General features: G+C 41.1%; 1 protein-coding gene and 1 long non-coding RNA gene across 10 annotated transcripts in view; one reads left to right on the forward strand and one right to left on the reverse strand.

Moving 5' to 3' along the window:
• dlg3 (discs, large homolog 3 (Drosophila)) overlaps positions 1 to 13,255 on the forward strand; it is an 88,354-nt gene that overhangs the window by 59,863 nt on the left and 15,236 nt on the right. For all 9 annotated transcript variants that reach the window (XM_036214018.1, XM_036214021.1, XM_036214020.1 and 6 more), the window contains 2 exons: positions 8,217 to 8,373; positions 8,901 to 9,003. In XM_036214018.1, the coding sequence (XP_036069911.1) occupies positions 8,217 to 8,373; positions 8,901 to 9,003 (260 nt within the window). The remainder of the gene's footprint in view (positions 1 to 8,216; positions 8,374 to 8,900; positions 9,004 to 13,255) is intronic.
• LOC118599266 lies at positions 1,407 to 4,385 on the reverse strand. Its single transcript, XR_004948568.1, has 2 exons — positions 4,076 to 4,385; positions 1,407 to 2,874 (listed from the first exon to the last, which is right to left on the reverse strand). It is a non-coding gene; the product is annotated as an uncharacterized LOC118599266 (long non-coding RNA).

A 13,255-nucleotide genomic window follows, 5' to 3' on the forward strand; every position in this document is an offset into this window, starting at 1 on the left:
ATCAGCTGATTTGATTGCATAAACAATTTTCCTGTGTAAAATCTTGCATGTTAGCACTAGGCTGCTCCCCTCCACTTCAGAATCCGCTAGAATTCAATTGCGTAAATTACTGAAACAATGTAAACATTGGAGCTAAAGCTCTGGCGTTACAGGTTTGAGAATTCAAGGAGTGTCCTTCTTATCTACAAGAAAATCAATATACTGCATGTTATCTTTTAATAAATATAAGTTTTTTGTTTCTATCTGTCCCTAAACAGGGATATTTCTAACATGTTTAGCTGTAAAATATTCCTGTGGGGGCCTAATGAGAATCATCTTAAGAAAAAAAAGACATAAATAAGTTTGAACATGAGCAAAATGACTTTATTATTGGAATTACATTAAAGCACTAACTTCTTCATATTCAGTCTGACTCTGTTTTCTCACATGGTGTTAACCCGGAAGTAACAAAAAAAAAAAAAAAACGGTTACAACCAAAGGCACCAAAAGTGAAAGCTGACATCTCCTCTCCCTAAAGAGAAGTCCACAATGAGACTATAACTTTATAGCCAAACTAGGGCTGCCACAAACGATTGTTTTAATAGTCGACCAATAACCGATTATTTTCTCCGATTAGTCAACTAATTGGTCATGGGAAAACTGGATGTAAAGCACACATCTTAGCCATCATTGGCTTTAAACTAACTAAAAACTAGATATATAGCATTACCTGCGATAATGCTAGTGTGAATAATGTAAGCTGAATTTGGCCACTGAAGATGCTAGTGCTGATAGCGTAAGGTGCTGAAATTGATAGCTAAAAACGCTGAAGCTGATAGTCAGCTAAAATATTAGTTGAATGCCAAATTAGCCTAAAAAACTGAAAAAAAAGCCAAAGTGAGCCAAAACAGCTAGCATGCAGCTGATATATTAGCTTAACCCAAATTTAGCCTAAAAAACCTTAATAAATTCCAAAATAGTCCAAAAAGCTAGCAGAATCCCTTTATAACTTTCAACTTTTCAACACTCTGACTCCATTTAATATAAAGTAACGACCAATGGACTATTAAATTAGTCATCGACTATTTTAATAGTTGATTAGTTGTCGATTAGTCGACTAATCGTGGCAGCCCTAATCCAAACAGAACCATTTCCTAGATTTGAGCTGCAAAATCAAATGTCTCATATCGATGCCCCACTTGTGCATGTATTTTGGGACAAAGACAGCTGTCAGATTAACATTAAGCTTAGCTCCTCTGTTCATGAAAACACACTCACTGGTTGCTCAGCAGCTTCCAGTTCATGCCAGCATATGGCTTTATTGCTATGTAGCTTTTTCATGACCATTAGAATCTGTGAAAGTTTAGATTTTTTTCAGATTGATTGCACCTTCACTAATTAGCTCTCCTGTACATTGTTTGAACTGCTTTTTTATTTTTTTATTTATTTAAATGTTGCCGTTCTTCATAATACTTTCTAACTTGTGGAAACCTTTCTGCACAGACCTGAGCTGAACTGAGAACCTCCCCACTGTGTGATGGGATGGTCAGTCCAGCCAGTGCTGCCAAACAATCCTTTTATGTGCTGGCACACAGAGGCGAACAGCTGCCGTCGGTGATGAGCACCAGCACAAAGTTAAAAGACCTTGGCCTCAGCAAGTTAAAGGACAGTTTCAAAATCTCAGCACCACTGACTTAATCTGTGGGTGTATGGATATTTGATCCTAAATCTATGACTGCTACTTTGTTCTAACGTCAGAAAACTTCCTATGCAAAATCACTTGCATTTTTTTATATATTTTAGCAAAATGTTACCCTGGAAATCAATAGAGCTCCGGACCCCAGGTGACTGTAGTCAGTCAGCCATTTTGGCACCAATGTAAGCAGCGTCGTCGTGAGCGCCACTGCTGAAACTTTAAAGGCATCGGAATATTTATCTCACTTTAATTCACATAACATTTAGCTTTATTTAAAAAAAAAAATTAAAAAAGCATAAATATTATCAACCTAATAATGTGCCCGCCGTGTTTTTTAAAGGTATCTCCTCTAAAATAAACGTTCCACATTTATGCTATTCAGACATATAATTACCTAATAAACCTCCCATTCTCCTACACGGCGGACTCTAAAGTTTACAAAAGCCTGGAGTGTTACAGATGGAGTCAATCTGGGTTTGCAGTGAACATTCAGCTGTGGAATCTTCGATCAAAAAATTGCTCCATCATCACTGGAAGGGTAAGTGTTATATTTCAGGCAGCTAACATTAGCATGGCTAGCAGAAAGGTCAGCGTGTTGTTTGTTGACATTAGTTTGGCTAACACGTCTGGTTTTCGTTTTAATTTTTCTCTTCTCTGGAGATGGAAGTTGTTGAAAATAGATGGAATAAAGTCTGAACTCTATGGATTATCGCTCTTTCTTCCTGCAAAATAAATCAACATCCACATTTTGGATGCTTTGTTAGCGCTTCCTAACTTACACACGACACTGTTATCCCCACAAATTGAATGCAATGAACTGTGGTTCTACACTAGCTTTAATCTGAAACCATGATTATGTCATACAATGAAAGTAAGTAAGCTTTGTATACAATAACATACATGATATGAAGTAATCACTGCACAAACGGAATAAGACCGCTGGAGGGTCCCATCTTTAGTCTTGTTTTGCCCCTGGTTCTTTTAATGGCGCTGATCCACTTAGCTTGCCACTCCGCATCTTTAGCAATCCGATAAAATGGCGTACAGTATTCCCCTACTTATTCCCGTTTCTCAAGATGCTTGTATGAAACGTTTGCGTCCGAAGGAGAAGCTGTGCCGCTGAGGTGAGGCGTCTGATTGCTGCCAATATGGCGGCGCCTTGAGGGGGACGACCCTGTGTGACGTCATCTCTCGGAGCTCTAGTGTTTAGAAATCCACGTCAATAATGTCTTGAATTAATGTTAACCACCAAACTTATGGATAAAATCTTCAGAGTGTTTTTGTGGCTTTATATGAAACTAAAAAGCATAAAAGTATAAACAAGACAATTTCCTTCATTGTCTTTTTTCCCATAATCTACTCTCTTGTAGCTTTTGTCCGTTCTTTCCTCCTGATCTGTTCCGTGTTTCAGGAGTTCCATTTTTGGTTCTTTCAAAATAGGTCTGTACCTGCCGTGCACAAACACATCACCACAGGAGTTCAGCCGAAAGGGCTTCACGCTCCCTCAAGCTGCTCACTTCCATCTGTCTGAAGGCATTGATAAAACAAGCCGAGATCTCCGGCCAGTCCCTTTCACAGGACCCTAACACATAGTGGCACACATGTATGGGGAGGATCTGGGGTTTTCTTTTGTTCTCCATATGATAGTTGTGTGTCATTCTGTGTTAAATGTGACCTACAGTTTGTGTTTTTACATGTATGCATGTGCATGCAAGACTAGAGTGTGTCTTTTAAAAGAAGAATGAAAGGAGAATAATGAAGCTAAGCTACCCTGCACAAAGACTTAGCTGCACAGCGCTGGAATGTTTTGCCTGCTGATCTTAGTAAACATAAACACAGAGATTTGCTGTTATAGGTGCAACAGGGAGTCAGAGCCTGACTTTGTGCAGACGAGCCACCGCAGACAATCCTGCAGCTGTCACCATTTATCTGTGCGCTAAGAAAGTTGAGCCCGGTGCTCAGATCTTACCCTCTCATCACCCATGCCGCTAGCACCGATCACGCGCGCAAACAGAGTTGTTTGTTGGTGCTGACGCACACAAACATGCACAGATCCACATTTTAAGGCAGAAGGGACACACACCTGATGTGTACCCACCCTGGGCAGTGGACAGCTCGTAAATTAGCTGCACAAATAGAAATGACCCACATATTGTGTCCATGCGTGCACCTTTTTTTTAGCCTGTGGGTTTTTTCTGCTATATCTGTTGTGTAATCAGAAGAGAGTCTCGTCTCAGGGGACGTCAGGGTGGACAGCGAATTTGATCCCAGCGCCACCAGACTAACAGGAATATTGCACCCCGAACAGTGTATATATAGTTGTCATGGGCTTCTGTAGAGCAGGGTGAGTCAGCACTTGTATCGGCAGGTGCACATCCCAAGTCTTGGATCTTGACTTACCCCTTTTCCCGGTAATGTTTCTTTGGGCTTGACAAAAGGAGCAGCCGAGTACATGTTGACATGCCGTTTGCAGGCATTACAGGGCACCCAGTCACTTCTGCAGGAGAGTCTACAACACATTTTCATGATAGGTTTTTGTTCCATCGTGTTTTAGCTTTTCTTCTGTGGCTTTATTGATGTAATTGTAGCTCAGAAATCCCCACGTAAGCATAAAAGATCTACTCACAACTGTGACCAGTACTTCCAGGTGCTTTGTTTAGATTGAGTTTGTGTGGACACAGAAGCCTGGAGTCTGCTGCAGGTGAGCTGATCATTAACTTCAGCTCCTCTCAGACAAACACAAAACCTTTGACTTGTTGGTTACTACAGAACAGTGTAGTGGGTCGGCGTGGTTTGATCTTTGGACAACCTGTTTAGAGACTGAACAGCATTAACAGGATGCTAGAGTAAAACACATTACCTTAAATATATTTGGAAGGTCATGATACCTGTTCATCCTGTTTCATGCAGTCACAGATTGTTCCTTTTCTAGCTCTGATGGTCTTACATGATGTTATTTTACTATCTGTGGCACCTGCTTAGTTTTACTTCATGATCTGTCATGACTTTCTCCCTGTCATGTAAATCTTAACAATTGTAGTTCTTCCTTAAGTAAATGTATGAAGGTTACTATCCACTGCAGTCTGCCAGTAAAGTGACAATCTGATTGGCAGAAAGGAAAATGTCACGTTTTCTGTGTTTTTTCACGATCTGTTTCCACAGCAACAACATTAGCTGCCCAGACATGTGCCTGCTTGTTAATCGTCTATTTTTTTTCAAGCACGGCCTAATGTTGAATACTTAAAAAAATTATCTGTTAAGTGGTTTTGTCGCTGAAAAGGCTTGATGAGCCTCAGAGCATCCGTGGATTGAATACAGTTAGCAAAAAAAAAAAGAAAAAGCCCTACATATAAACGGACGCCATCTATTGCGAGGAAACGTGCCTTAAAGAGGTAGTGTCTGTATGTGGAAAAATGGCGTCTATCTGCAGTGGTTCTCCATTAATCAGCCAAGCGGGGCCAATTACTGCGCCGAGTCCATGGCAGAGTGACCCGCTGAACCCCACAGCCCAGAAATCCATTCACAGGTTTAAGATTGAGCTGCAGCGACCTCGTCCAGCACGCTGCAGCACGGAGGGAGAAGCAGAGGCGGGAGAGGAGGCAGCTCCTGAATTATAGAGACGGCTGAGCAGAGAGAAAGGGTTTTTGCTGCTCTATAACTGTTTACATTCCTGGCATGGATGAAAAGGCTATGGGGGGGTGGAAGGGGGAACAGGTCTTGTGATACAGAACAAGAATTTGATCCCTGCATGTAAAATGCAGGACTATGAAAATGCACAGATGGGGAAGCACAGACACATTCAGGGTGTCGTTACCTGTTAAATATTCTACAGAAGTGCTATCTCTCTGTTTGCAAATGTAACCCAGCCATTAAGCCTGCACCCAGGTCAAAGATTATAGTCCAAAAAAAAAAATAAAAGCCTTCAAGCCACCCAAGACAGCTTAGGATTTCCATTGTCTGCATGCACTTTTCCAAATGATCATGGGCCTCTGGGAATTTATCTGTCTCATCTCCAGAGGGCTAAACTGACAGACAGGAATGCTGGTGTGCTAGTTTGGAGAAGGTTGGACCCACCACGGCACCGCAGCAAAGGGACAAAACTGCAAGACAGCTGATCAAACCTGGACTAACTCTAGCCTAACATGTCTGAAACAAGACAGATCCTGATCTGATTCTGTTGGGTTTTTTTTTTTCTTCTCCCTGGTGAGCGGAAGGTTTTTTCCATGGCAGCATTGGGGTTAAGTGTAGTGCTTCGGCTTCGATAGGAAGAGAGCGATTGCCACAGCCTGAAGAGGAGCTGTTTTCCATCACAGCACACAGGGACGAGATAAGGAATAGATGACCCTCGACAGTAAAGCTTCTAAAATTGCAGTGAACCCCTCTGTGGAGGGCCAGAAAGGAAGAGCAGCTGAGGTGTAATGCTTAGCGGAACTATGCCCCACAGTCAACATGTTCACAGTTAACATCTCATCTTCTATATCGCTGGTGAGGAGACAGCCTGAACACACTGTAAGGAAATGCTCTTTCAGAAGGAAGCACCGCATCTGGATCCCGAGGTAACCATGGAGATGTGTGTGCTTTGTCAAGCTGAGATGAAAAGCTGAAGATGGAAAGCAAGGTTATTTTAGGCTTGACTTCAGTGAAGCAGAGTACGTCCTTTTAATATTTTTATGGCAATTATTACATGTCTTTCTGATGTACTGCTTTAATAATATATTCATTATTGACTCTAGAAAAACAGAAAACGTGTCTTTTTTTCCCTATAATGTGTCCCTGGAACTGCATAGAAAGCTGCAGAATAAGGTTTGTCTCATGAAAATTTTAATATCTTTTTTAGAACTCTGTAAAAAACCTCTGCTTCTTTGGTTCGGCAAGTTAATTTTTAATTCAAGTTACCTAATTTTCTTGCTGTTGAGGCCGTTTCATTGTTTCCTTCCTGCTCCGGCTTCCTACTAAAACCGTCTGGACTTTTTGCAGTTAAAGACAGAATTACTCTACACATCTGGAATGTTTCCCAGCCGCTGTTGTTGGGAAAAATCTTCACAGCAAGTTTAGGTACAACCATTAGGGAATAAGCAAAAATTACCCTCAGACTACAAGACAAGACCACTAATAGGAGTCATGTTGTGTGCAAAAAGTATGTCTGTGTGTCATTGTCTGCAGGAGTGTTTTTGAGTGTGTGTTTGCATTTGTGTGAAAGAGGCTACTGTTGCTGGAGTGCAGCAGCAGCAGTTTGGTATCTTAAAGCTGGGGGAGTGTTTAGGTGAGCCACAGCTGCTAAAGCTAAGGAGTTCTGTTGATGCTGATGTTCCACTGTGAGGAAAACGCTTTAAGGGTTCAGCTGTTAAAGTCAAACTTTCAGTCACTGTGAATACTGATCTAATTACAAGAAGGAAGTGCATTGGGATTTGATTTTTTTTTTTGCTATTTAAGCACCTATTCAGGATTTTTCCATTTCTTGAGTTTATCTGAAGCTTCTTTTTTATGACTTCTTGTAAATGTGATGTGTAACAAAATGATCTCCATGTGGAGGTAGGTCAGGGAAGTGTGAAAGCCTCAGCGATGATTGGTGCCTGTTTAGGTCACTTAATGTTCACCAGATTGTTTGTTATGATCACTGTCGTGTTGTCGAAGCAATCCTTCATTTCTGTTGAATTCCAGATTTAGCTGGTTTTGATCAGTGACGCTTTCTCTGTGCCGCTGGTTCTTTTCACCAAGTGGTTCCTTTCCAGACATGTTCTCTGTTCTTCAGACTTCAGCTTTGATCACAAGGTTTCTGTTAGTTTTCAATCTTTTATGCAAATGAAAATTCTTTTTTATTCCTGTTGTCTTGCACTTAGCTATGTGTGTATTTTTTTCAAAATGATTTCAAGTTTCAAGGGTTTTTTTCTGATTATGAGAGTCAACAATTAAAAAAAAAGAAAAATTAATCTGTGATGCTGCTAAAAATAATGTTATTTTTTGTTACACTTTTGGAGTTAGATTTTAACAAAAAACAAACAAAAAATGTAATTAGTTTTACTTTGGTGTTATTGCACAACCAACTTTTCAGTGCCAGAAATTGCGTATCAAGCACTCAAACAATTATGATCAAGACACAATATTATTTTTCTTTAATAATTTTCTGTTTTTGTGAAGAATAATCCTGAAGCACAGCTGATTTGCAGTTTAACCCTTGAGCTATCTTAGGGATGTTTATATTAAAAGTGGGGTCATCTGGACCCCACAAGACAGCGAGCTGAACTTTTTTTATTCAAGGATTTTTTGTCTTCACTGGTGTCTGTAGCAGACATCAAACCCTGTCCACCTTTGTCATGGGAGGATCACACATTAATATAAGGGTGGGGTCATCTGGACCCCCATAAGAGAGCATCAGGGTTAAAAAAGATTCACGTTAAGTTTTGCTCTCATGCAAATTCAAATGTCTGCTTTAGTATTCCTTTTTTGTTGTTTTTATCCCGAGGTCAAAGCTATGATGTTGTTTTGTGGCATACTTGTCGTGTCCTGCCATTCCCTCCGACACTGTCACTCTGTTCTACAGGGAGCCGAGGAAGGTGGTGCTGCACAAGGGCTCCACAGGTCTGGGCTTCAACATCGTCGGTGGAGAGGATGGAGAGGGGATCTTTGTCTCCTTTATCTTGGCTGGAGGACCTGCTGACCTGAGTGGAGAGCTGAGGAGGGGCGACCGCATTCTTTCAGTTAGTATTTCGAACCTCCAGCTTCCCGTTTGCCCCCATCCACATCTATCGCAGATTTGAGACAGGGGGGGATTTTCAGCCAATTCCTGCTGTCAGAAGAATGATGATAGCATTAAAGGCGGCCTTGCAAACACCTTCCCACACTGTAATGTCCTTGAGCAAGACTTTACAACTGTGAGGGAGCTAAGCTGCATGCTGCTGAAAAGTTTGGTATTACTTAAAATAAATGTGGCTGGAAACCCAACAACATTACTGTACTTTTATGGAAACAATGAGTGATTCCAATTGAGGATATCTACAAGAAAAACACCTACCTATTATCTAACCTTAGATTATATAATGTGTTCCCATAATAAGGCTAGATGTAATGTGTAACTGAAGACTGGACTAAAATCATTTAACATCACTCTGTTATTACTAAGCATGTTATAGATATCAGGAGATTCAGGTACGTATTGGATACATCTATGTTGTTTTGTGTTTGTATTATTATTATGTATTGTCATGATTTTTTTTCTTTTCTGCAGGTAAATGGAGTAAATCTTAGGAATGCCACACATGAGCAGGCGGCAGCAGCCTTGAAGAGAGCAGGCCAAACCGTCACCATCATTGCGCAATACAGGCCTGAAGGTAGGCCCCAACTGTCTTATGTTCAGTTCAGTTTTAAAGCACCCGTTCAAATCTGAGATGGTCTCAAGACTCTCCACAATGAGGAGGAAGAAAACCTTTCAACCAAGCAAAACGTATATTATTTAAAATGATTATGAACCACTTTGTTCTTAGTAGGTCAAATCTAAGTGATTTCAGAACATGACTCCTACCTTAAACTATATATTTAAAATGACCTGTAAAGTAACCAAAAGGTTAAGCTGGAGGTTTTTTTTGTGTGTGATTTCCCAACTGTACAAAGAAAAACTTCCTCAAATTCAAAAAACACTTCAGCGTGGCAGAAAATTGTGTTTAACATGTTGCTATAGCACTTTTCTAGTTAACGATTTTTATAGAGAAAATTAAGATTAAAAACTGTTTCTGAGTATTTCCTTATTCAAATCACTGTGAATCAGGAGCAGATGAAAGAATGGTGATGGAAAAAGCTTGTAGCTGTGATGTAGGGGCTACGATGGACTCCATGCTCGGAGCTGTGATGTATTTCCAGTTTCAAATAAGACAACTTGTTTACTTACGGTTGTGGCTATCTGCATACATTGACTTGGTAAATCTCTGTGTACTATCCCTGGTATTGCCTAATTTTTGTTAATTCTTACATTGTATGTTAGTTTGTCATAATGTGTGTACACAATGGCAAAGTTTGCCTTCCTGAAACACCAAACACCCAGTGCTCACAAACGCTACCATGCACTCTATGATTATATAACATCTTAGGATGAAACGTGGAAATGTTAGAACATTTAAAACTTCCCTAACAGAACTTTGAACATTTAACCGAACTTTGTAGTGATTTTTGGACTAGTGGTTCTACTCTCAGCTGATGAGGTGCGTCTGCCATCTTCATGGAGCAGTAACGGGGTTCTAAAGGTCACCTCGCCTGTGTTGAGACATTGTAGGAAAGGGAATCACCTGACACTAAAAATTACATTGACAAAAATGTAGGAACACTCTGGTGTGGAGTAATTGAAACAAAACTAACAAGTCATAAAGAGGAAAACAGTTATGATCAGACGTGTCTTTCATGCTAGTTAGCATTAGCCCAAATGAAAAGTGACAACAGTATTTGCATCTAATTTTCTAAATACTGCAGTTAGTTCTGAACTATTTTCTTGGCTGCACGGACTTGGAAGAAAAGTTAAGGTTAGAATTAAGGTTAGAACATTTTTGTTGCACCACTAATGTTGGGTTGTGAAGGAACGAGTGCAGGCTTACTCCATACCACCAATCCCACCCACAACTCGAGGTGAATTTCTAATGAACTCCTGCTGTTCTGAAGTAACCTGTAACCGTTTTTTTTTTTATTTTGGCTAATTGGCCTAATCATACTTAAAATACCACTGCAGTGGATCAAAGATGGTTGAAACGGAGCTTTAAATTGATTTTAGTGATATGAACAGTAATATACCAACTTGAAAACCACAGATCTATTCTTCATCCAAAAGTTAATGTAATCATGCTAAACTAGTAAATATCTTAGCAATATTGTGATTGTAATGTTATTAAGTTGAAGGTAATTACTCTGGGTTTAAATTTAGTAGGACAATTTCACCGTTACATTTACACTTTGTGTGTGAATTCTGTGCTGGAAAAAGTACTATTTTAAATATATATATCACTCCTAATAAAACACGGATATGAGAAATATTTCTATTAATAGCAAAAAATAAAAAAATAAAAATACAGGCACATATTGCATTCTGGGAAATGTGCTTATTTAATGCCCCGGTGAGTGGGATCTGTGTCTCCATATCTTTTTAACTGTTCTAATACAGATGTTAACATGATGAAAGTATCGTACCAAATGTTTTGAGTCGCACTTTACCCATTCATCAGCGTCTGTCTGCTCTAGTACGTCCCTAAACGGGAGGCGGAGACTCGGAAAGGTTTACGTTATATCACATTCAGGTTCAGGGGCGGCTCTTGTTCAGCAAGCTATAGAGTTAAGCCAAGGCGGGTAAAAGAACCGCTGCTGCCCTTCCTTGTTCAAACTCCGAGCCCTGACGAGAAGCTGCTGTTGGTTGACCCGACTCAGGCAGAGATGACACGACGAGCGTAAGCTGGAAGTACGAACTCCAGTTCCGGGTGGAAAGTTGGAAACCCGCTCAAAGCGAAGGTGGAAAGCGACAAACTTGCATGTCTGTCTACCAGCCAGAGCAGATGGGGGATGGGCTCGGATACAACAACAGCAGCAGCGGCATGAACTTCCTAATGACTGGATGAAGAAACGACCGGCTGCGGGACCGATTATAGCTGCCGTTTAATTTGAGTGAGGTGAGACGAGAAGGTGTCGTGAGAAAGTGGCACATGACGGCGCGAGAGAAGACTCGAGCCGCTGTTGTATGGAGGAAGTTTAGCGCTGACTTTATCAGTAACCTGTACTTGTGCTCCGGTAGCACCGTGTTTGAGACGGAAGAAAAGCAGGTCTGCTCTCAGCCATTATTTAGACTATAATTAACCTCTGGAAAAGCAATCGTGACGTCTGTAAATACTCTTTTCAGTTCTTAAACCATTACTTGACTGTGCAGATGGTTGAACTGTTTTTACCTGGACCCTGCCTTGATGAAGTATCTGCTCCCATTTAAAGAAGAAATCTGAGAAACCCATTCAACAGCCTCAGAGTTCTTCTATGTAGCCTGAGTTTATAGGTGTGGCCAGACAGGTGTGTGTCTGCTCAGCGGTTTGACCTCACCTGTGTGAGCTTACCTCCTTTCATAGTGACCTTATCTCTGTACGCATTCACCTTTCCTCAATCGCTGACCACAGGTCAAGTTTCTATGCTGCCATTTGTCTAACAAGATGGCAGCACCATCTTGGCTTTCTGCTACCTACCTGCATGTGTATCCGGCCATGTTGGTGTATCGCTGGAATAATACCAGAGGATATTGTTAGCTTTATATCTCAGCTGAGTTCTCCAGTTGGACTGTGGAAGGAATGTGAGGGGGCATGCGTTGTGGCATGCTGTCTCACTCCATGCTTTCCCCCTGTTTATAAGACCAGCTTTGAATGTCCAACAGCAATTCAAGGACACAGCGAGCTGATATGCAGCATGCTCTGTCAATTGATCCAGGGCTAAGACTTAGGCTGACAAAGGCTTAGCTGAAAACTGAGAGCTGTGCAATTTGTCTTTTTCCCCCCTCCCATCTGAAAATGAAGATTGTCATACTTGGCACTGTAAGTTCATTTGTCCCACATGCCAGATCATCCAAGCAGAATCTTGAATAATGATGTGGTTAGTTGAAGGGAAGCTTTGTTTTCCATATTTCAGTTGTGTGCCCCCTTTGTAACTCGGGGAGGAGGACTTGTCTGCCTGTGCACAATTCTTAACCACTCTAAACTAACAAGTCAAGTGCTGGCAAATGATTAACTTCCTCTAGTTTCTCTGGCCCAAAGTGTGTGGTCAATAATGTTGCTAGCATCCTAGTGTGTGACCATTTGTGCTTTGAGTTTGTAGGAACGCCCAGTGGGCTGCACAAGGATAAGTCAGTTAGAAGCGGAAACGGAGGATGAGCACTTGGCTGTTCCAGGCAAACTGCCCAGGAGAGTTTCCTCAGGGGCTCAGAACCAGGCGTCCGTAGAGCTCTGATTGAAGTCCAGCTCTTAGTATTACAAGAAGCCACAGCGGTGTACACGAGCTGCAGCAGGAGGGTCAGCTAACTCTTGAGTGGCTTTCTGGCGCATCACCAGGTCTTTAGCTCCTAATCATGTAAATAGTGAGGTGGTGTATGGATACACACTACCCTGCCCAGTCATCAAGAAAAATGATTACACCCGAAGACTATATTTGGGAAATGAGAAAAGGGGTTTTTAAGGAAACGTTTCTCTTATGAACCCTTATTAGCACACAACAACAGCATCCTAACCCTTCTGGAGTTCACCGTGTTAGCATGGACTAGCTCTACTGTCCGAGAGGACACAACTCGCCCACATTTCAAACACATGTCCACCGTGTTGCATAATTGGATAAAAAAAAAGCCACCGTTCTCCAAAATAAAAATGCTGTCCCACTAATGAGGACACTGTGAGAGTGAGGTAGAGAATAGGCCCAGTTTCTGTAAGCTGTCTTCTTTCTTCTCATGGGTCATTCCTAAAAATACAGGCTTACTTAGGAGAACCAACTGATTTAAAGGACCCAAGAATTTCTCATAGAATGCCCTATAAAATAGTTTGGAGTTATGTCCTCGTCAAGAATACATCACATTTGTGGGGTCTTTTC

The sequence above is a fragment of the Oryzias melastigma genome, linkage group LG10 (assembly GCF_002922805.2).
Source record: "Oryzias melastigma strain HK-1 linkage group LG10, ASM292280v2, whole genome shotgun sequence".
NCBI classification, from domain to species: domain Eukaryota; kingdom Metazoa; phylum Chordata; class Actinopteri; order Beloniformes; family Adrianichthyidae; genus Oryzias; species Oryzias melastigma.